Genomic DNA, 25462 nt, shown 5'->3' with positions numbered 1-25462 from the left:
TCTTCTTTTTCATAGCAGGAAAAAACTTCTTCATAAGTAGTATACAGTAAAGAAACTTCAATAAAGCAAAAATGCAAAGGAGGTAGTCAACTGGCTTCCCTTTTCAAGAAAGAGCAGAGAGCTGACACAAAGATAAGATGCTTCTAGGGGCGCCTGGGTGGCTCAGTGGGTTAAGCCGCTGCCTTCGGCTCAGGTCATGATCTCAGGGTCCTGGGATCGAGTCCCGCATCAGGCTCTCTGCTTAGCAGGGAGCCTGCTTCCCTCTATCTCTCTCTCTGCCTGCCTCTCCGTCTACTTGTGATCTCTCTCTGTCAAATAAATAAATAAAATCTTTTAAAAAATAAAAAAAATAATAAAAAAAAAAAGATAAGATGCTTCTAGGCTGGATGGCCCTTATATCCAGACTGGTCCAAAAATAAAATACTAAGTACACTCAAGGTAACTTAGTCAAAATGGTTAAATGTCCCATAATATGCCCAAGAATCATTCGGTCTGGGGTCTTCTTTTGTTTTTAATGTTTCTCAGGTTACTTGCCAAGCGACCAAGAGGACTTGTGAGACTGAAGGTACAGAGGTCCTCACCATACCTTTCCCTACCCCTAGACAAATCTACAACCTTGGATACCAGGCAACAAATCAAGATCCTGAGGTTTGGTGAACAGGCCTCTGGTTCTGGGTGAGTAGGACAGGGTTAGAGCCTAGACCAAAAAGATCTTGGACCACTAAACCCAAAACCAGGAAGAACCATTTCCACTCCCTAAAACTCAACTCAAGTTAGCTATCTCCGTGACTAATTCTTTTGATTTAGAGTAGAAACCAGCATAGTGTGGCCTGTGGGTCAAATCCATTCAGTTTCCGTAAATAAAAGTTATACTAGAACACACTTATTTACATACTGTCTATGGTTACTTTCAAACTACTTCAGCAGAGTTGAGTAGTTGCAACAGAAACCTTATGGCCCACAAAGCAAACAAATATTTACTACCTCACCCTTTAGAGAAAAAATTTGCTGACTCCTAATTTAAAAGAAAGAAAAGAAATGCCTATTATTTTTTTGAAGGGCATTCAGAAGAGTAGAGTTATAGTTTAGCTCAACAATCAAAGGTGTCCATCTCTACTATCTTTCCTTGAATTTCTAAAAGATGACTTTTGCCATTTTGATGCAGGTTCATCTTTGAGTGGGGTTTATGATTTGGTAGCTAAAGAGCCTACCAATCACTATCCATTCCCATTTAATAAGTTTTTCAAATTTACTGTCAAACTTGAGATCACAACCACCATACAGAATCATAATGATTCTCCTTCTTTGCTGACTCATGCAGAAAACAGTCCCTATCTGACAGGATATAAACCTTGTTTATTATATTTAGGATATGAACATTTTGATGTGCCAGAATCTTTTAGGGAGCAAATGATTAGCTTTTAATTAAAGATGATAAATAAGGATTTCTCCTGACCAGACCAAGTGCCCTGAAATGTAAGTACATTTATTTATTTATTTTCAAAAGATTCTACTCATTCTCTTGACAGAGAGAGATCACAAGCAGGCAGAGAGGCAGGCAGAGAGAGAGTGTAGAGGAAGCAGGCTCCTCACCAAGCAGAGAGACCAACGCGGGCCTCGATCCCAGGACCCCAAGATCATGACCTGAGCCGAAGGCAGAGGCCCAACCCACCGAACCACCCAGGTGCCCCTGTAAGTGCATTTAAATGCATACCTCCCAAACCAGGTATCAGTTCTGCCAATGGCTAGTAAAGGACATCAGACCTGAGATAGCTTTGTATAAGGTATTATGTCCAGACTGCTCCTATAGAGAAAACGATGGAAATAAACAGGGCAAACTCATCCAAAGATGCTATGAAAATAAGATGCTGTGGCAGTGAACTGCTCTGACCAGATGAGACAAGGCCTGAGTGGAGTCTGCACTGAGGGGAAATCCCATAAATTTAACACTGAGAGAGTACTCATTGGAATTGGAGTCTTAATCTCAATTTTCATGTCAGTGAAAAATTCCTTTCTCAGACAATGGGGGAGAGGACAGAAGCAAGCCAGAGAAAAACAAACACTGAGTCAGGGAGATGAGCTTACTAAAATCTTCCATGTCAAGAGAAAGAGGCTAAGAATCACTATAAATTCTCTAAGAGAGAATTTTCATTCATTTTTTTCAACCAGTATTTATTTGGCACCTACATATCAGACACTGAAGTTAGAGGTACTAAACAAAACAAAATCCACTATTTTTGTGAAGCTTACATTCCAAGGGGGGTAGAGAATAAACTGCATTTCATGTTTATGGTGGTAAGTGCTCTGAAGAAAACACAGTGAATGAAAGGGAGTGCTGAGGGGGATGGCCAGGGAAGGCTATACTGAGGAGGATACATGTGAGTGCTTCTGGCCTAGTGTGGTTGGGAATTCACTTGATAGCCTAGAATAGGGGTTTAGCCCAAGAGATCCAATTCTTTATATTCAAAGAATATCCAAGTATATCATGAGCTTACAGCTGACTACCACATTTTTGTTCACAGACAGTAATGTAACCTGTTCTGTAGGAGAGCCACGTTCAAGATAAGAAAGTAGTGTGTACTTTCCCAGTTAGATTAAAGCATAACTTCAAGAAAATCTCTTTGAAATGTTCCTAACATAACAAAGGACTAAAAAGGTATAAACCCACAAGGACTAAAATTAGAAGAAACAAGGACAGACAAGAAATGTCAACAAATACATAAAATAGAAACAAAAACAAGTGCAGAGTTTACATAGCATAATTTTTTTAAAGATTTATTTATTTGAGAGAAAGAGAGAGAAGGAGCAGTGGGGAGGGCCATGGGGCAGGGGTGGAGAGGGAGGGACAGAGGGAGAGAGAGAAGCAGACTCTCTGATAAGCAGGAAGCCCAATGGAGATTATGACCTGAGCCAAAGGCAGACACTCAACCACTCAACTGACTGAGCCACCCAGGCACCCCAGCATAAAAATTTTTACATGAGAAATATCTTAAAAGAGTACATGACAGGATATAAGGAAAGACAAACCTTTAGGAAAGTAATATTGCCAAGCAAGCATCTCAAGCTAGATCAAAATGCTGCAGGAAAAAATGTAGAGCCGACCCTGAAAAGAATAGAAAAGAAACCCCACAGGAGGCTTTTTAAAAATAGGTCACTGCCACAAAGTTAAGCAAGAGCCTTGAAGCCCATGGGCTACCAGTCTTGGTGGTACACTGACAATAGGAGGAAGTAGCAAAGAGAGTAAATCAGCTGCCAGAACTAGACTCACTTCAAAGGGGAGGGGAGGGGTGGAAAAGGTGATGGGGATAAAGGAGTACACTTGTGAGCACTGGGTGTGGCATGAAAGTGTTGAACCACTATATCATATACCTAATATTACACTTACACTTGTTAACTGCAATTTAAATAGAAACTTTTAAAAAGGATAAATTTAAATAAAGTAAAGGCTCCTTACCTGCTATACCTGCTGGTCACCAAAAGCCTAAGCTAAAAACAAAGGTAACTGTAGTAAATCTAGTTTAATCCAGGTTGCTATACACAGGAATGGAGCAAGGGAATGAGGATTGGAATACTTCCTCTCTCTTTCTTAGTCAAACATAAATTTCCAGAAGTGGAGAAAAAACTGAGAAGTGGAGCATAAGCATCCTCTAAAATATAACTAGTAAAGCAGGGAACATGACTTCTACAACAGGTCTCAAAATCTAAGACACCTACGTGTTGTGAAATCCTCCCGAAGATAGCACAACACCTAACAAATAAGAGCAAAAACTCTTTCCATTCTGAAAAATCAGGATTACACTACTTTTCTACCACTCATTCCTCCTTTCTACAGAAGCCAACTATTTCCTTCAAATGCTCAACACAAATAAAAAGAATAAAGCTGAAGAAATTCTACTTAAAAGGTAGGGCGAATAACACTTCCCTATCTTTTACAACATCTGTTGCACTTACTTTAACAGGTTGTTGTAAAGATAAAATAAGGTATGCATCAAAGTCCCTTGTAAAGGTATTTTTTAAATCAAGCTCAAAAAAACTAAACAGGACGCCTGGGTGGCTCAGTTGGTTAAGCGGCTGCCTTCGGCTCAGGTCACGATCCCAGCGTCCTGGGATCGAGTCCCACATCGGGCTCCTTGCTTGGCGGGGAGCCTGTTTCTCTCTCTGCCTTTTGCCACTCTGCCTGCCTGTGCTCACGCTCTCTCTCTCTCTCTCTGGCAAATAAATAAATAAAATCTTTTAAAAAAATTATTTCTAAAAAAAACAAAAAAAAAACTAAACATCTCCATGTTTCGAGAGTTCGATAAAGATTTTATTTAAGTTTCACATTTGCTTATTTTGATAGAAATACCAGAGAGAATAGAAATGAATAAAAAGACCCAGCACGGAGCGCCTGGATGGCTCAGTGGGTTAAGCCTCTGCCTTCGGCTCAGGTCATGATCTCAGGGTCCTGGGATCGAGCCCCGCATTGGGCTTTCTGTTCAGCGGAGAACCTGCTTCCCTCTCTCTCTCTGCCTGCCTCTCTGCCTACTGTGATCTCTGTCTGTCAAATAAATAAATAAAATCTTTTAAAGAAATAATTTTAAAAAAAACACCCAGCAGGAGAAGAGAAATAATAAAGATTAGAGCAGAAATCGATGAAATAGAAACCAAAAGAACAGCAGAAAAGATTAATGAAAGTAGGAGCTGGTTCTCTGAAAGAATTAGTAAGACTGATAAGCCCCTGGCCAGACTTATTAAAAAGAAAAGAGAAAGGACCCAAATAAATAAAATCATGAATGAAAGTGGAGAGGTCACAACTAACACTGAATATAAATAATTATAAGAACATATTATGAGCAACTATATGCCAACAAATTAGACAATATGGAAGAAATGGATACATTCCTAGAAATGTATAAAATACCAAAACTGAACCACAAAGAAACAGAAAACCTGAACAGATCCATAACTAGCAAGGAAATAATGCCATAATAAAGAATCTTCCAACAACAGCCCAGGGCCAGATGGCTTCCCAGGGCAATCCTACCAAATATTTACAGAAGAATTAATACCTATTTTTCTGAAACTGTTCCAAAAAATAGAAATGGAAGGAAAACTTCCAAACTCATTTTATGAGGCCAGCATTACCCTGATCCCAAAACCAAAGAACCCACCAAAAAGGAAAATTAGAGACCAACATCTCTGATGAATATGGATGCAAAAATTATCACCAAAATACTAGCCAATAGGTTCCAAAATTACATTTAAAAGATCATTCACCACGACCAAGTGGAATTTATTCCTGGACTGCGAGTTGGGTTCAACATGTACAAATCAATGTGATACACTACATTAATAAAAGAAAGGATAAGAACCATATGATACTCTCAGTAGAGAAAAAGTATTTGACAAAGTACATCATCCTTTCTTGATTAAAACTCTTCATAGTGTAAGGATAAAGAGTACACACCTCAGTATCATAAAAGTCATCTACGAAAAACCCCCAGTGAATATCATTCTCTATGGGGCAAAACTGAGAGCTTTTCCCCTTAGGTCAGGAACACAGCAGGGATGTCCACTATCACCGCTGCTGTTCAACATAGTAAGAGAAGTCCTAGCCTCAGCAGTCAGACAACAAAAAGAAATAAAAGGCATCCGAATTGGCAAAGAAGTCAAACTCTCACTCTTTGCAGAGAATATGATGCTTTATGTGGTAAATCCAAGTAACTCCACCCCAAAGTGCTAGAACTCATACAGGAATTCAGTAAAGTGGCAAGATATAAAATCAATGCACAAAATCAGATGCATTTCTATACACCAACGAGACAAAAGAACAAGAAATTAAGGAGTCGATCCATTTACAACTGCACCCAAAACCAAAAAATATCCAGGAATAAATCTAACCAAAGAGGCAAAGGATCTGTACTCAGAAAACTATAGAGTACTCAAGAAAGAAATTGAGGAAGACAAAAAGAAAAGGAAAAACATTCCATGCTCATAAATTTGAAGAACTAATATTGTGAAAATGTCTATGCTACCTAGAGCAATATATACACTAATGCAATCCATATCAAGTTACCATAATCTTTTCCCACAGAAATGGAACAAATAATCCTAAAATCTGTATGGAACCAGTAAAGACCCTGAATAGCCAGAGGAATTTTGAAAAAGAAAACCAAAGCTGGTAGCATCACAGTTCTGGACTTTAAGCTCTATTACAAAGCTGTCATCATCAAGACAGCATGGTACTGGCACAAAAACAGACACATATATCAATGGAACAGAATAAAGAACTCAAGAAATGGACCCTCAAATCTATGGTCAACTAATCGACAAAGCAGGGAAGAGTATCCAATGGAAAAAAAATTCTCTTCAACAAACAGTGCTGGGAAAACTGGACAGCCTCATGCAGAAGAATGAAACTATTTCCTTACACCATACACAAAGATAAACTCAAAACGGATGAAAGACCTAAATGTGAGACAGGAATCCATCAAAATCCTTGAGGAGAATAGAGGCAGCAACCCCTTCAACCTCAGCTCCAACAATTTCTTCCTAGACACACTGCCAAAGGTAAAGGAAGCAAGGGTAAAAATGAACTACTGGGACTTCATCAAGATCAAAAGCTTTTTCACATCGAAAGAAACAGTCACAAAAGACAACCAACAGGATGGGAGAAGATATTTGCAAACGACATATCAGATAAAGGGCTAGGATCCAAAATGTATAAAGAACTTATCAAACTCAATATCCAAGGAACAAATAATCCAATCAAGAAATGGGCAGAAGACGGGAACACACATTTCTGCAAAGACATCCAAATGGCCAACAGACACATGAAAAAGTTTTCAGTATCACTTGGCAACAGGGAAATACAAATCAAAACCTCAGTGAGATACCACCTCACACCAGTTAGAATGGATAAAATTAACAAGTCAGGAAATGACAGGTGAGGATGCAGAGAAAGGGAAACCCTCCTACACTGTTGGTGGGAATGCAAGCTGGTGCACCCACTCTGGAAAACAGTATGGAGCTTCTTCAAAAAGTTGAAAATAGAGCTACCCTACAACATACTGGGTATTTATGACATACTGCACTACTGGGTATTTACCCCAAAGATACAAATGCAGTCATCTGAAGGGGCACCTGTTCCCCAATGTTTGCAGCAACAACGTCCATAATATCCTAACTATGGAAAAAGTCCAGATGTCCACTGACAGATGAATGGATAAAGAAGATGTGGTGTATATATATATATATATATGTATAGATACAGACATACACACACACACAATGGAATATTATGCAGCCATCAAAAAATGAAATCTTGCCATTTACAATGTGGATGGACCTAAAGGATGTTATTATATTAAGCGAAATAAGTCAATCAGAGAAAGACAATTATCATATGATCTCACTCATATGTGGAATTTGAGAAACAAGGCAGAGGATTATAGGGGTAGAGAGGAAAAAATAAAACAAAATGAAACCAGAGAGGCAGACAAACCATAAGATTCTTAATCTCTGGAAACAAACTAAGGGTTGCTGGAGTGCAGTGGGTAGGTGGGATGAGGTGGCTGGGTGATGGACATTGGGGAGGGTATGCATTGTGGTGAGCACTGTGCATTGCCTAAGACTGATGAATCACAGAACTGTACTCCTGAAACAAATAGTAAAATTTAAAAAAATAATAATAATTAAAAAGGAAATAAATACAAACACACAGGTAGCACTGACAAAAGGATTTCTCATAAATATCATCCCAAATTTTATTTGTACTGGTAAAATCTTAAAAGTACAAGCTAGACACTTCTCTCATTTCTTAATTGAAAAAAAGAAACCTATAAGGGGGAATGCATTCATTTTGTCTTTACAGATATTCTCCAAAAGTTTAAAAAAACTTAATAACACATACTATTATTAGATATATGTCTTACCTATTAAAGATTTTATATTTTCTAAGATTAAATCACTAGTAATATTTCCAGATAAATCTTGCCCCAATTCAGCAATCAGCTTGGCATAACCTTCATTCTCTTCTCTTAACAAATTGAATTTTTGCTGCTTATAACTGAAATTAAACATCATAAAAGGGATAAAATTAATTCAATTAACAAGCATGCATACAAGTAATGTATTCTTCTCACTGATTTTTCCTCTCTTATATAGAACAAGTATAAGAACAGTTGTTAAAGTTTTACTTCTTTGTATATTTTTAAAACAGAAAATAACAGTGATTCGTAAGAGACACCCCAATGTTAATTACACAGAGAAAACTAGTAACACAAAGAAAGAATACTGCTAATCTCAAGGAACAATAACATGCCACTATTTCCACTGCTAAGAAAATACCTAGAGCATAGCCATACCTGTAAATTATTTTACTAGTAATAATAAAAGCACTAAATATTATTTTAACTTCTAATACAGAGAAAAGTTAACACTGGTTTTACACAGATGGAGTTCACTGCTGACTCAATAATCCCAGGCTTCTTTTAAAAGGAAAAAACACAAGACATGCTAACAACAACAACAAAAAAAATTTTTCAAATTGCCATTAGAAACATCAAAATGAGAACTAAGGAAACATACTCAGATACTTGATCTGCAACATAAAGATAAATGTACTTACAAGAGTTTTGTCTTGATTTTAACTGACTTTTGATTGAACTGCTGTGATTGTTTGATAAGCCCTAATGATTCCAATGTTTCTGGATCCAGGCGTTCCTTTAGAACTGTGTCTGAAACTAAATACTGTATTAAAAAATATTAAAGGCCATTTATTCCTTAGCATTGTAATACATCCACCATTTAATGCATTCAAAATAATGTTCCCCAAATAAGAATATTAAAAATCACATTAAATATATATCAACAACTTTTGATTTACTTTAAAAAAAAAAGCTTGGAACTTCAATTTAACAAAAATGATGACTCTCCAAATACTGAAAAATGTGACATATAGCTCTTCAAATAAAACTCACTAAAAAATTTTATGCGTGCTGTACACAGTCTATAAATGACAAGAACTACAGATGAAATTGATTAAAACTGTGCCTGTCAACTGAATTTTTCTTTAAGATTAATACAGCACTTCAGCCTTCATTAGTTTCTACTGTTTAAGTCAAATTCTAGCACAACAAAGACAAGGACATCTTCCATTTCTGAGTAACAGCACTTCTCCTTGGTTCTAAATTTATGAACATAAAATGGTTTACTAGACAACGATTATGACAAGTTCTAGAATTTATTATTTCTAAGCTACCTCCATTCTTTTTCTCCTTCCCTAATAAAGAGTTTATGAAGAACCGTTCAGTTTAAAAGCTGTCCACATCATTTCTACTCACTTGATAGATTCTTACCTTTTCCTTATTTAGGAACTTACTAGATCAGGAGTATCATCTAAAGTTTGATATATACAGAGAGCTTAAGTGATATGAAGCATGCATATTTCACAAATAATTAGCATGTCTAATTTTACAAAGCATTCCATTTCAAAATCCAAATCTCACCTTATAATGAATAGCCAACTGAATGTCAATATCTTCCTCCATTAACATGATTAACAGTGATTACAACTGTTCAATGTAAAAATCTAGAAAGGGAAAGTATTTTTTACAACTTACCAAACATGCTAATACCAATTGTGTAAAATAGTCTCTCTTGCTTTTTTCTTCTAAACAATTTGTCTCAATATCTATAATGATGGAAGAAAAAAAGATGAAAGTTTGATTGATTTTTCCAGACTGTCTCCAGCACTATAAGATACTTATTTTCTTTAAAACTAGCTCATTTTAAAATGCCTCATTCTGAAATTGGAAAAAAATTTGAAACTATAGTAAGCAGGAACTGTCCTTCATATGTATATGAATGCTCAGAATTAATTTCTCCATATCCATAAAGTGGTAAGCTGATTACACAGGAGTTACAGGCTATGGCACTGGAAGCAACAAAACTTCAAAAAAATAATGTTTTCAAAAATGGAAATATTCAAGCGAAGTTTAAATGGCAACACGTCAGAGATGCTAAAGAAGAGATTCCTTCTTCAGGTGCAGAATTGAACTAGGTGACAACAAAGACCTCTTCTAACACTAAAAGATCCTATTACTTGTGAGGATTAAACCTTTGACCTTGGCCACCTTGGTACCACATTCTAACCAAACTACCTGGCCATCAACTCTACAAAAAGACAGTATTAAAAGAATATTCTTAACACCCTATTTTGAATTACAATTCAAATAGTGAACAAAAATTTATTCATGGTTTTTATTTTTTTCCTACTGAACTATTAAGAAACTGAAACCTCCAAGTTTTGGTAGCTTATTCAGAAAATTTGTCAAAAACTTTTATGAAATATTGAGGAAATAAAACAATTAGTTCTTAATGCCAAGCATCAAAAAAGTCAACCAGGATTGACAGGATTACAAAACTGATCTCAGGATTACTGCTTTAACGATTACATACTACTATATTAAGGTCAACTTTTAATTTACAAGAGACACCAATCTTAGTGATATAATAAAAATTGTCTTCTAAGGGTTTCATAGTTCTCCCCAGACGTCCTACCACTGATCTGCTTCAGTTTACTTTCTATTGCCATCACTGAGAATCAAAAGAGAAAGGAATTTATCATCAAACATATCCACATTTTCCTGGCTCTTCTCCCCTTTCCCATCTTGGACAGTGCCATTTCCCAATATCCTGGACACTGCAGCTAAGCACATGGTCAGCTCAAGCATACTAAGAGAATTTCAGGGTATAATTTACACAACATAACCTACAATACAATCTCATTCTCTCAATTAGACTTTTAATCCATGTGTATCTCCTCAATCCCTTCCAGGAACTCCAAGTTGTTTCCCTGTTATCCCGTCTTCTGGTTCCTCCGCAGGCTAGAACTTCAAGAATACGGACCTTGAGGGCTCAGGACTAACCTGGGCCCATTCTTTTAACCAACATCTATCTACCAAGGCCCGAAAGTCCCTAATGTCTACCCCAAAGTCCCTCTATGATCAGAGCACCTGGATAGCAGGTTCATCCTCTTCAAGCCAAGTCTGCTCTCCTCTTAGCCGTCTGACCTGATCAAGATACCATTCTCTGGGTTCTGACCATGTTAAGAAATGTTTGTTAATAGGACCTCAGTAAACTACTTTGCTGAGCTATCTCAACGATCAATACAGAACTCCATTATCACAATTATGTCTTCCCTGTTTCTTTCTTCTTTTTGTCCTAATGAAGTTATTCTAATAAATTCATTCATTATCCCTTAGTTATCAACCCTGAATCAGTACCTAGTAAATTCTCTTTAATTACCCCTATGATTTTACTAAAAAGCCCTCAACCATTTCTAAATCTAAGTACTAGTATCACCAACCACCCACCCAGCTCAGAGGTCCCATCAGTGTATCAGATTACATCAGACTTCCCTCTCCTGGTTAATATAGCTCTCAGGCCCCCTCTTCCTTACATAGTTCTTTTTTTTTAAGATTTATTTATTTACTTACTTACTTACTTGACAGACAGATAACACAAGTAGGCAGAGAAGCAGGCAGAGAGAGAGACGCTCCCCGTCGAGCGGAGAGCCCGATGCAGGGCTTGATCCCAGGACCCTGAGACCATGACCCGAGCTGAAGGCAGAGGCTTTAACCCACTGAGCCACCCAAGTGCCCCCTTACATAGTCTTTTAAAGAAAACTGTAACCTTAACCAGGAAAGTACACCAATGATCTTTCTTATAACTCTTAAAATACCAGAAAGACAACATGATATAGTAAAAAAAAAAAAAAAAATTATGGGCTCTGGAACCAGAAAGACCCAGGTTCAAACCCTGCTTTACTGGCTATATGGCCTTGAAAAATCCCTTCTCTGAGCTTCAATTTTCTGATCTGCACACCTACTTTACATAAGTTGCTGTAAAGATTAAAATGAAATTAAATGTATAACACAATTAGAACATAGAAGGTGCCCCCAAAATAGCATCTACATTATTATCGCCAGTATCATTATTAGAGGTAGCTCCCATTCTTACTCCTATTCCCCTAGTTTGGTCTGGAGTCATCCTTCGACCATTTTTATTTCTGCTATCGGTGAAGGTGGGTGAGTGAGGGGACAGGTGAGGGAAATTTCTCATTCCAAGTTTGCCATTCTAATCTCGCTTACAAAAACTGACTGGATAGGGCACCTGGGTGGTTCAGTGGGTTAAGCCTCTGCCTTCGGCTCAGGTCATGATACCAGGGTCCTAGAATCGAGGCCCACATCAGGTTCTCTGCTCAGCGGGGAGGCTGCTTCCCCCTCTCTCTCTGCCTGCCTCTCTGTCTATACCTGTGATCTCTCTCTCCCTCTGTCAAATATTTTAGTATATGTGCTGCCGAAGCGAGCACTCTCCCTCTGTCAAATAAATAAATTTTTAAAAATCTTTAAAAAAAAAACTGACCAGCTAAAAGACGAGATCGGGCGCGTTCAGGGTGGTATGGCCGTAGACTGACCAGCTAAAAGAAATTTCCCAAGAGCAACCAAACCTCCTCATAAATTTACGTTAATAATAAAAAGCAATGACTTGTAACAATAATTCATATTACTAACTAACTGCAAAGGGAAAATATATCCTAATAGAATAAATCAATAAAGAAGTTACTCGAACTTACAAGTAAACTGATAGCTGATAATTATCGAAAGACATAAAACATACTCCTGACACTATCAAAGAACAAAGGCTTCCACAAAATGTTACCTACAAATCACTCTTTCAGTCCTATAAATTTATAGTAAAAACCATTTTTTAAATTTTTGTTTTGTTTTAAAATTTGTTTCAAGTTATATTTATATGTAACATAATGTAATACCTTTAGCACCTGCTTTAAGAAATTAAACTTATATAAGTTTTGTTGTTGTTGCTGGCATAAATCAATTCAAAAGACAATATGAACTTATACTTTATATCCAAACCAGGACAGTTTTATAAAATTGAAATAAGATGCTATTAATTATGCCAGGGAAAACAAAACAAAAGTGCGACATACGGTCACCCCATCAGTGGTCTGCTCTTTTCATTTACCATTCACAGTCCACATACATTTTGACCTGTTCTGACATTACTGCTGTTATGAAATCTTAAACATCCTGAAGGATCAAGCACCAGGCATTCAGAATTGATGAGATCAAATTCCCAGATTCTCAGTAAGACATTTAAGTAACCTATCTATCTATTCTAGGAATTAAGATTAATGAGCTAAATTAATTCACTCCAGCTTGACAAACTCTCAGAGGATGTCTTATTTAATTTTAAAGTGAATATTATAATGTCTGGTAAACGTTTCTCTTAGATCAAAGTTTTAGAAAGCATAACACTGATGGGGAAAACTGTGCTCAAAGTTATTTTAATTCAAATCTAAAATTAAGAGAAATAAATTTATAATATACATTATTTTTTAAATCCATGCTTCCCATGGAGGGACACTACCTTTTGTTCTAAGTCAAAGAAATATCCTTTTTTATCTTGCATAAATTCTTATTTATTCTGGACAAATAGAGAAGTTGCTATTTCCAAAGCTGGTTTCTCATCCTCAAAACAAAAGTACTTTTGATTACTTTGGCTCTTCTTGCTCTTTCTAAAATTAAGAAGAATCAAAAGAGTATAATAGCAAAGTAAATATCTCTTGAGTGTCCTAAGTTTGAGATTCTGACATTTATTGATAACCTCCACTGAGTAAGATTAAGTATGTGGTTACTAAAATCTGAATAATTCAGACTAAATGAACTTCAAAAAACTTAGCTTTTTTATTTGAAATGACTTAATTTAGCTCAATTTTATATAAACATACATTCTGCAAAACTCAAACTATTTCAATTATAAATTATGTCAAAAGCTAGTTTATAAACAGTGATCATACTAACATTTGACTTATAACACTATATTCTCTATAAATTAAAAAAACAATATAATCTAGTTTCTACAAATTTGAAAGAAAACATTTTACCTAAACACAGTACATTAATCTACCAAACAGCACTTTTACAGGTGAAATAAAGGTTTGATACCTACCTAATATGCAGAATACATCAGCAAGAATGGAGGGCATATCCTCACGAAATTCCTAATTATAAAAATATAATTATTCATAGTAAATACAAGAATAGCACACTAGCAAGTTTGGTTTCAGAATAATACTCTTCAGTAAAACTTAAAACCTAACAAAACCCCAAACCCCTAAATAATAAAATTCAAGTTTCATAATACAGAGAAAACAGAAAGAGACAATAGTTGGAAAAAAAAGTTTAAATGTCTACCATGAAAAAAGCTGATAAAAAAACTTGATTAAAAAAATCTAACATGCACCTGAGAAACTAAAGAGCATTAATGAATGACACTTTTCCAGTGAAATTTCATGTTAGAAACCACCGGAATTTGGTACCTTAAACCTACTGTTATAATGGTACATTTTTTATCTACAACTTTAAATGTGCTCATGCCTGAATCAACACTGATTTATGCAAAAGTCCTAGTGGTATCCGAACAGTGGTATTGTAAAAAATACAAAAACAATTACAAGCTGTCATTCCATAACTCAAGATACTCTGAAGATGAAAACAATTACCAAAAATCCATCTTTATTTTCTTTATGAACTGATGTTTGTAGCCTTTGGAGAAACTAAGCCAAAATTCTCCCCTCATTTCTGGATGAAAACTTCAGCATTTATTCTAGATTTGTCTCCTGACTTCCTACTCCCATGCCCAATTTTAGAAACATTTTCCATTAGTAAGGATCAAAGTTCAACCACTGCAATTAGTTTACTGGCACTATAGCAACCCTTAAACTAGCCTATTTTCAGACAGTAAAGGAAAGAAATATAATCCTAACAACAAAACTGGCAGCTCTAAGAGACATGCAAGATACACTTCCATGGCTAAGTCAGGGGACTATGGGACTATGAGAAAGCCATGAGAAAGACAATTCAGCTGCAAAGGTGTACATAAAGACTCAAAGGAAAGGGTCCTTTGAGTAAAAGTAAAAAGACTGAAAGTAAAAACAAAATATGTATTAAGTCCACTTGGACTGTTCATTTTCAAAAAACGGGGAAAACATTAGAACTGAATGCTAAACAGACTATACCAATAGCCAATTTACAGAATGAATGAACCTTAATTGCACACCACTTTAGTCTCAAAAGTTTCTTAAGGGCTATGAATTTCTGCCATGTCTACTTGAATCCAAGTACTCAGGCTACTTGAAGAAAAGAGCAAGACAAGAGTTTTCAATATGGAATATTAGTTGTTGAAAAAAAAACAGACTACTCCAACATGAATTAATACATTAATACTGCTGTGGTCAGATAGAGACAGTTTAGGGATAAAAGAGAAACTCATATTGAACCTCAACTGCTTAACTACATTTCAGTATGTAGGGGGAAAAAATATCACAACAGCTAAACATAAAAGTTCCTTGTGACCATCCTCAAAAAAGCACAGAAAGCATATGTAGGAGAGTACCTATCCTAACAAAAAAAAAAAAAAAAAAAAAGCTAGAGAAGCTTAAAGCAGCACAAGGGAAATTCATACTGGTGTCAAGTTCCAGGTCCTACACCTCGGTAATACTCATGAAATCTGCTCTCAACTGTGTAGATAATTTAATTTATATAAGGTTAAAATCCAGCCTAATAATAATAGAATAATATACCACTTAAATAAGTTAAGAAACTCAACTACTGGTTTACAATCAACACCCTTACAATTTGAGAGCTCATCTTACAATTCAAATACCAAACACCCATGAAAAGTATCTGGTCTGAATCTAACTTAAATTCTCTAATAAATAAAAGAGTGAGACAGAAAAATCATGTAAAGTTTAGGGAAAACTCTAGTTATTAATATTTTCTAACAGGAAACACATGAAGATTGGCATCTAGTGAGCATTAGTTAGAACTACGCAACCTCAATTTAAAATAATTTAATTTTCAAATTTTTAAATTTATTTCATTTCTAGACATAACTGCAAACAAAAAATGTTTTGATATGCTACACTGGGAGAAAAAAATTCTAGTCAAATTATTTTTATAGTAGCATTTGTAATTAAGTATATCATGATTTGGTTACAAGGCATGGTTGGTTTTTGGTTTTTTTTTTTTTTGCCCTCTCAGCTTACCTAACATTTTCTGCTTTACTCACAACCAGACAAAAAGATTAGAATATCTTTATTTCAACTTAGCAACAACAGCTTACCAATATTGCCTTAAAACATTTACTACTATAATTTTGAACAAAATGAAATGCAAACTATATACTCTATGGATCTTTGTATCAAAGGCAAAAAAATGTAATAATTATTGAATTTTAAAAACGTGTGTGTCTTTGTGTGTGTGTGTGTGTATATATACTTACGCTAATGTCATTAAGAACATTAGATGCCTGTTCATGCTTTAGATTTCCTTTAATGACATGGTAAGATAACTCATAAAGAGCCTGCTGGAAATCTGTTGAACATAAAAGAAAGAGTATAAGAATACAATCTCTTAAACATAAAAGGTGGGTCCTTCTGAGGGAAGACCTCTATATTTCCCACTTCTCGAAATTATATCAAAAATAATAAGAAAAATATACTTTTAGTGCTTTCCTCTAGCAGATTTTTTTCCCTTTTACTTTCACAAAAACACAACACTGAAAGTAGAAAATAGTTAACCTTGACTCTACTACTATAACTATTGCTTAAACATTCCCTTCCAATCTTTTTCAATGTATTTACATATTTTACATATTTGCAATCACAGTGCACATCACTTGGTACTCTGATTCCCCCATAAACACTTTTTGAAGTATTTTATCATGCTACCAAAGTCTCCAAAATTATTTTCAATGACCGCATGGAATTCCAGCAGATGGATATAAACTAGTGTAACCATTTCTCTCACCAGCAAATTTCACAGAGTTTTCCTCAATATATTCAGATTATAGTCAATTTAATCTCATTGCTACATTGACAATGGGTAAAGAATACCAGTCAACATAAAATCAAGTTTTATCCATAACCTACTCTCAAAGAAATTTCTCCCCAAATCTAGATCTTTTCTCTAGTTCCACAAGAATTCAAACTAAAATAATTACATACATACATACATACAAAAGTATATGGCAGTTCTGTGAGAACTGTCAACCACAAATAGTCTCATTCACAATTACCATAGTTTCCTTCCCTGGAGAAGGAATGGGGGGTGGCTAATGGTCATGTGAATGCCTCCTTCTGGCCATATTTTTCTTAAGTTCTATACATTGAAAACTTTACCTCCTTCCTCTCATTGAAAGTAGAACAATTGTATGGTGACAGATGGTAGCTATGCTTGTGGTGAGCATAGCATAATGTATAGGTATAGAGTTGATGAATTACTATGTTATACACCTGAAACTAATTTAGTATGTGTCACCTATTTTTAATTAAAAAAAGGTAGAAAAAACAAGTAGCTCTAAAAACAGCTGTAAAATAAAGTCAATTTATCCTTCTGAAGGGAATCAATACTCTTTCAGGGCAAAATAGCAAGTAAAACATCAAATATTTGGGGCGCCTGGGTGGCTTAGTGGGTTAAGCCTCTGCCTTCGGCTCAGGTCATGATCTCAGGATCCTGGGATTGAGCCCCACATCAGGCTCTCTGCTCAGAGGGGAGCCTGCTTCCCCCCTCTCTTTCTGCCTGCCTCTCTGACTACTTGTGATCTCTGTCTGTCAAATAAATAAATAAAATCTTTTTTTAAATAAAATATTTAAAAATCTTCTCCCGGGGCACCTGGGTGGCTCAGTCATTGAGCATCTGCCTTCAGCTCAGGTCATGGTCCCAGGGTCCTGGAATGGAGCCCCACATCGGGCTCCTCCTCCTCAGGAGGCCGGCTCCTCCCTTTCCCACTCCCACTCCCCCTGCTTGTGTTCCCTCTCTGTCTCCCTTTCTATCAAATGAATAAATAAAATCTTTTTTAAAAAATACAAATTAAAAAATTTGAAAATACAAATCTTCTCCCTTAGTTTGATTACTTGTCATAAAAAAGGAACAGGGTAGAAATCAAAACTTTTATCAACCATTTAAACAACCTCATTGTTATTAATTTACAATTATTTTACAATGAAATAAATTTGTCCACTAAATTATCTGCTAAAGAAATACAGCCAGAGGGCGCCTGGGTGGCTCAGTGGGTTAAGCCTCTGCCTTAGGCTCAGGTCCTGATCTCAGAGTCCTGGGATCCAGCCCCACAACCACATCCCACATCTGCATCTGCCTCTCCACCCAGCAGGGATCCTGCTTCCCCCTCTTTCTCTGTGGGCCTCTCTGCCTACTTGTGATCTCTCTGTCAAATAAATAAATAAAATCTTTTAAAAAAAAAAAAGAAAGAAAGAAAGAAAAGAAAAGAAATATAGCCAGAGGGAGCCTGGGTGGCCCAATAGTTAAGCATCTGCCTTCAGCTTAGATCATGATCCCAGATCAATCACCATGTCCAACTCCCTGCTCAATGCGGAGTCTGCCTCTCCCTCTCCCAACCTGTGTGCTCACTCACTCTCTCTCTCTCTCACTCCCTCTCTCAAATAAGTAAAAATCCTTAAAATAAAAAAATTTTAATAAGAAATATAGCCAGAGTATTTTAATTTCTTATGAAGAATTCATTATTAAACATATTCTATACCTTTTTCATAAATATGCCTTCATTATACTTAAAATGAACTATATAAAAGCTAAAATGCAAAGAAAAACTTTTCTGTCTGGTAATATGGTAGAAATAGGAAGTTGATTTCATGCTTTCAATTTCCATTAATATAATACTTTTATAACAAATAGGCACTTGTTTTTAAAGTTATCCAGGGACACCTGGCTGGCTCAGTCAGCAGAACATGCAACTCTTGATCTCAGGGTTGTGGGTCCGAGCCCACATTAGGTGTAGAGATTACTTAAAAATAAAATCTTTTCAAAAATTAAAAACTAGGGGACACATGGGTGGCTCAGTCAGTTAAGCCGCTGCCTTTGGCTCAGGTCATGATCCAGGTGTCCTGGGATTGACTTCTGCATCGGGCTCCTTCTCCAGCAGGGAGCCTGCTTCTCTCTCTGCCTCTGCCTGCCACTCTCCCTGCTTGTGCTCTCTCTCTCTCTGACAAATAAATAAATAAAATCTTAAAAAAAAATTTAAAACTAGGAGCGCCTGGGCGGCTCCGTGGGTTAAGCGTCTGACTCAATTTTGGCTCAGGTCATGATCTCAGGCCCATGGAATTAAGGCCCGCATCAGGCTCCACACTCAGTGGGGAGTCTGCTTCTTTCCCTCTCTCTACCCCTCTCCCGGAGTGTGTGCTACCTCTAAAATAAATAAATAAAATTAAAGTTATCCAGATAACTAAGTTTAAGGGAAAAAAATCGCTCTTGGAAGGACAAAACAGCTAAACAACATAAACTAAATTGCCAGGAGAATATGGGCTCATAGGAGCTGAGGAAATTCTAATCTTAATCAGAGAAGGAGATTAAAATAGAGAACAAATAGCCCAGGTCACTTTGCTGACACTAAGTGACATGAAAACAATCATAATGTCATCCAAAAAACAGCAAAGGCAGTCCCCAATTCATATGCTTTTAAATGCCCATTTAAACGGTTCGGAACATCTATTGTATTTTAGCCACTGAAACAAGAAGTGGTATTTTAAGACTACCAAGGCTAACTCCCCAAAATCCTGTAAAATCTATACTAAAGTTGAAAAACATTACATTTACAACATGGAGGAAAATTTAACAAGCCTTATAATTATAGACAGAAATAAATAAAAGATTTTATCATAATGCTAACATTTCAGAAAAAGAAGGGTTTTTCCTTTGTTTATTTTTAGTATTCTCCACACCAAGAATGGGGCTCAAACTCAGGACCTACAGAATGAGAGCTGCATGCTCTTCCAACTAAGCCAGCCAGGCACCCCTCAGAAAAAATAGTTTTAAGGACAGCCACAAGTAAAAGGGACTTCTAGAGATTCTTAGAGATTCTTTGTGGGATTTCAACACGGAAGACACTAGTTCTTGGTTATATCAGGACTACTCATGTTTACCAGCCACCATTTTACTGTGGGGAAGGGATTTATAAAAAAGTAGTGTGAGCAAAGGATACTGAGAAGGCAGGGGCAGAAAGGGAAAGGGCTTTGAGTTTGAGCACTGCCCAAACTCAATCCCCCTGAGACAGAACGAAGGAAAATTCTGAAGAAATGACATTCCTAGTTTTCTGCATGGACTACCAAATGAAGTTCTTAGACCACAGCTTGACTGTTGGCAGCTATCAGCCAAAGAATGTACGTATTGTGAAAGTAGGCAAGGGCAGGTAAAAGACAGCATCAGCAATTCAGTCAATGAGGCCACACTCATAACTATTTTTGGTTTCATACATGAATTTGAACAACCATGCAAATTAACAATAATCTGGTAGTTATTAAAGATCCATGCAGTTCCTTTTAAAACTGAAGAGTAATCATCCTGTGTTACATTATTTCAGTTTTTTGAAAATTCTTTCTCTTATTTTACCCAGATAAGATTTCAATCACAGACAAGATCAAAATTAACTGAGAAGTTATAAGGTTGTTTTAAACATAGAGAAAAAAAAAGTTAAGTAACCAAGTGCTTTTAGGAAAGGAGTCTTTCTTTACTTTCTTACAATTCTGGCAGTGAATTGACTTATTCAAAGAAAAGGCATTACAGGCCACCTGGGTGGCTCACTCCTTAAGCGCCTACCTTGAGCTCAGGTCATGATCCCAGGGTCCTGGGATCGAGCCCCACATCAGGCTCCCCGCTCAGCAGGAAGCCTGCTTCTCCCTCTCCCACTCCCCCTGCCTGTGTTCCCTCTCTTGCTGTGTCTCTCTCTGTCAAATAAATAAATAAAATCTTTTTTTTTAAGGCATTATAGGAACCTCAGAAATCTTGATGAAAGATCATGCAACCTTATAAGCAGGCTAAACTGGAAAATAATTGGGGGTGCAAGCTAGTAATGTTAACACAGGTCTTACCCAAATGACAAAAAAACAAAAAGGTTCATTTGTTAAAAAGTGCTTTCCACTCAAAAATTCGAATGTTCTTTAAAGTATACACTCTCGTATTAAGATAATATTTAATTTTTGATAAAACAAAAGTAAATTTATCTATAGAAAAACGTTTTTAGGGGCACCTGGGTGGCTTGGTGGGTTGGGCCTCTGCCTTTGACTCAGGTCATGATCTCAGGATCCTAGGATGGAGCCCCACATCAGACTCTCTGCTCAGCAGGGAGCCTGCTTTCCCCCTACTGCCTGCCTCTCTGCCTACTTGTGATCTCTGTCTGTCAAATAAATAAATAAAATCTTTTTTTAAAAAAAGGTTTTTTTTAAAGATTTTATTTATTTATTTGACAGAGAACACAAGTAGCAGAGAGGCAGGCAGAGAGAGAGAGAGAGAGAGAAGCAGGCTCTGCACTGAGCAGAGAGCCCGATGCGGGGCTCGATCCCAGGGTCCTGGGATCATGACCTGGGCCGAAGGCAGAGGCTTTAACCCGCTGAGCCACCCAGACGTCCCTAAAAAAAAGTTTTTAATTTTCTATTCACAAAGGCATAATTTAAATAACTATAATGAATTTTATTTAAAATAGTCTACCGGTTATAAATTATTTTTTCCAGACTGAAAAAAAACTGTTATTGGTTCTACCCTCAGTGAAAGCTGCAAATGAATACGCTTTAAACTTACTAGACATAATTGTTTTTGCCCCCTCCTTTTCTAAATACAAATGCCTAATTTTAAATTAATAAATACTACACAGTGAGTCTTTAAAATTTACATCCTGTTTAATTACATCTGAATAAATCATACTTGTGATATGCAGTAAACAACTCCTTTGCTTTTAATGTTTTCCATGACAACTGCCTTTAATAAGATCCCCAGATACTACCTAAACATAACCAGCTTTAGTAAAAACACCACCTCAGTTTCTGGAAATTTCCTAATGCAAACAAGATCAGAATAGTTTTCCCATGTTAGCTCTTCTCTTCTGTTTATGACTGATAGCTAGCCTTTGTGATTTTTTAATACAGCTAGCAACTGCTGATATTTGGCCAAATATACCATGTCACAAGGATAAAAGCCAAGCGATACATAACTATTATGCAGATCAAACATCTATACACAGAAATATATAGTCTTACTATAACTATAGTTTTAATCCTAATTATAATCTCATAAAGGCTTTATACAACGTGAACTATCTCCTATCTTTTGTTTTTCATTCATAACAATTTAACAGAAAACAGAACATCTATTAATTTTCACCAAGCCAAAAATAATAGCTATGATACTTTTACAAGTCTTACCTCTGTAAGTTGAACTATCATGGCTTTTATTTTCACTGAGGATCCGGCACAAATGCAAACTAGAATAAAACAGAAATAATCTGTATTCATTTCCAATTCTAATATAGATGACCCTTAGAGAGCAAATTATATCAACTAAAAATATTTGGAAACCTATCAGATGTGTTTAAATCTATTAGTTTATAATAAGAATAAAACAAACCTAAAAACCCTTATTGGTCAGAACTCGAAGATGCTAGTAAATCAATCATTATTTTTGAAAACTGGAAATGAATAAAAATCAAGCACTTATTCTGCCTTTCACATATGAACCAGTAACTGATAAGAAATGACTCTGTACTGAAGTATTTCAGACAATAAAGAATGACAGAAGAACATCATCATTCAAAGATCCCTAATAAATTAAAGGATCTAAGAACCTATCAATAGCTGTTTACATCACAGAAGAGACACTGAAACATTTTGTGTGTTCTGATCATGATGAGAGAATACACCACCCACCTATGAAGTTGTCTTTAAGGGAAAAAAAAAGCCATGAACCTAAATTTGAACTGTGGGAAACTGTACAATGACCCAGTCTCTTCAACAAAAACACTGCAAGAGGTGCCTGGGTGGCTAGGTTGGTTAAGTGCCTTCCTTTGGCTCAGGTCATGGTCTTGGGATCCTGGGATCAAGCCCCACATCAGACTCCCTGCCAAGTCTGCTTCTCCCTATCACACTGCCTGCTGCTCCTCCTGCCTGTACTCTCTCTATATATATCAAATAGATAAAATCTAAAAAAAAAAATACACTGCAAGGACAAATTAAAGATGCTGGGGAATCCTCAGGGTAAAAAAGCCTTCAGAGATACATCAATCACAGTGTTTGGATCCTGTTTTAAACAAGTATTTTTTTAAATTAGTATTTCTGAATCAGGGTGCCTGGGAGGCTCAGTTGGTTAAGCAACTGCCTTCTGCTCAGGTCATGATCCTGGAGTCCTGGGATCAAGTCCTGCGTCAGGCTCCCTGCTTAGCGGGGAGTCTGCTTCTCCCTCTAACCCTCTCCCCTCTCATGCTCTCTCTCTCTTTCAAGTAAACAAAATCTTTTAAAAAAATTTAGTATTTCTGAATCAACTGGAATATTTTACAAAGATCTTATAAACTTTGGGGGGGTGCCTGGGTGGCACATTCAGTTAAAGCATCTGACTCTTGGTTTTGGCTCAGGTCTGATCTCAAGGCCGTGAGATCAAGCCCCACATGGGCTTTACGCTCATCAAGAAGTGGGCTTGAGTTTCTCTCTCTCTCTCTCTCCCTCTGCCCCTCCCCCCAGCTCGCTCTCGTTCTCTCTCTCTCTCTCTCTCTCTCTCATGCTCTCTCTCAAATAAACCATCAAAAAAATGATTTTATAGGGACGCCTGGGTGGCTCAGTTGGTTGGACGACTGCCTTCGGCTCAGGGCGTGATCCTGGAGTCCCGGGATCGAGTCCCACATCAGGCTCCCAGCTCCATGGGGAGTCTGCTTCGCTCTCTGACCTTCTCCTCGCTCATGCTCTCTCTCACTGTCTCTCTCTCTCAAATAAATAAATAAAAAATCTTTAAAAAAAAAATGATTTTATAAATTTTATGAAAATGTATCTTTAGGAGCGCCTGGGTGGCTCAGTGGGTTGAGCCTCTGCCTTCGGCTCAGGTCATGATCTCAGGGTCCTGGGATAGAGTCCTGCATCAGGCTCCCTGCTCAGCAGGGAGTGTGCTTCCCCCTCTCTCTCTGCCTGCCTCTCTACCTACTTGTGATCTCTGTCTGTCAAATAAATAAATAAAATCTTTTTAAAAAATGGATCTTTAAAAGATAGTACTAAAATATTCACAGATAAAATGAGAATGGGAAAATGGGTGGGGTTATAGGTGAAACAAGATTGGCCAGCAGTTGAGAACTACCAAAGCTGATTGATGATTTCATTAGTATCCTATATTCTCATGAGACTTTTTTTTCCATTAATAAAGTTTAAAAACAAAAAATCTGAAAATTGAAAAAAAAACTTGTATTTTAGAATACCTTTTCATTAGATTAATTTAAACACTGTAAAGAAGGATAGATACACACAACACAGTGAAAAGAGGTATGCTTAATTAGAATTCCAGAAAGAGAGAAGAGGACAAAAACAATTTTTGAAGAAATAATAGCCAAGAATTCAGTTTTCTGGGCGCCTGGGTGGCTCAGTGGGTTAAGCCTGTGCCTTCGGCTCAGGTCATGATCTCAGGATCCTGGGATCGAGTCCCGCATCGGGCTCTCTGCTTGGCAGGGAGCCTGCTTCCTCCTCTCTCTCTCTGCCTGCCTCTCTGCCTACTTATGATCTTGTTCTGTCAAATAAATAAATAAAATCTTTAAAAAAAAAAAAGAATTCAGTTTTCTACAACTGAAGTGAAGTCCGCAACTGGAACATCATAATAAGGCTAGAGAAACCCAAAGACAAATCAGTAAAGCACCTGAGGAAAAAAAAAAAGACAGTTCTTCAGGACTTCTCAACAACACCACAGAATGCAAGATATAGATGAAAGATACATCCAAAGCGCTAAAACAAAGTATCTGCCCATCTAAAATTCTATACCCAAAAAACAAAGTTCCAAGATCCAAAAAAAGACAAAAGAAGCACTGAAGTTCAAACACATAACTGATTCACACACTAAAATAAACACTTAAGGATGCTTTTTTAGGCAGAATAAAAATTATTCCAGAGAGAACTTTAGCGTTAAAGCAAGAAATGAGGAAAACGTGGCAAGTATATGAGTGATTCCAAATGAAGATTAACTGTTAATAATAACAGTGGCTTATATTTAAACATGTGCAGTATTAAATATATAGATAAATGGAAAAATATTATTGAAATACATCCAGACTTATGTGGGTTTATCCCAAACACACGAAGTTCATTCAAGTTAATTCACATTAAAGTGGCTTTTAAAAATCATACAAGTTCAACAGATACATAAGACATTTGACAAAATTCAACAACCATTCACTATTTTTTTTAAAAAAGACTTAAAAATAGGAATAGAAAGGAACCATTATAATTTTGTAAAGTAGCAGTTCTTTTTAAGATTTTATTTATTTGACAAAGAAAATCAGAGAACACACCAGGGGGAGCAGCAGAGGGTGAAGAAGCAGGCTCCCCACTGAGCAGAGAGCCCGATAC

The 25462-nt window shown here is 36.6% G+C and overlaps 1 protein-coding gene across 9 annotated transcripts in view; it reads right to left on the bottom strand.

The window, feature by feature from the left end:
• THOC2 (THO complex 2) overlaps positions 1-25462 on the bottom strand; it is a 116849-nt gene that overhangs the window by 75421 nt on the left and 15966 nt on the right. For all 9 annotated transcript variants that reach the window (XM_044235339.1, XM_044235337.1, XM_044235341.1 and 6 more), the window contains exons 2-7: positions 22295-22353; positions 16351-16442; positions 14017-14068; positions 9603-9673; positions 8609-8730; positions 7914-8047 (exon numbers count right to left, since the gene is read on the bottom strand). In XM_044235339.1, the coding sequence (XP_044091274.1) occupies positions 7914-8047; positions 8609-8730; positions 9603-9673; positions 14017-14068; positions 16351-16442; positions 22295-22353 (530 nt within the window). The remainder of the gene's footprint in view (positions 1-7913; positions 8048-8608; positions 8731-9602; positions 9674-14016; positions 14069-16350; positions 16443-22294; positions 22354-25462) is intronic.

This window comes from Neovison vison, chromosome X (genome assembly GCF_020171115.1).
Source record: "Neovison vison isolate M4711 chromosome X, ASM_NN_V1, whole genome shotgun sequence".
Taxonomy (NCBI): domain Eukaryota; kingdom Metazoa; phylum Chordata; class Mammalia; order Carnivora; family Mustelidae; genus Neogale; species Neogale vison.
Note: the sequence above shows the minus strand (reverse complement) of the source record. Positions and strands in the feature narration are given on the sequence as shown.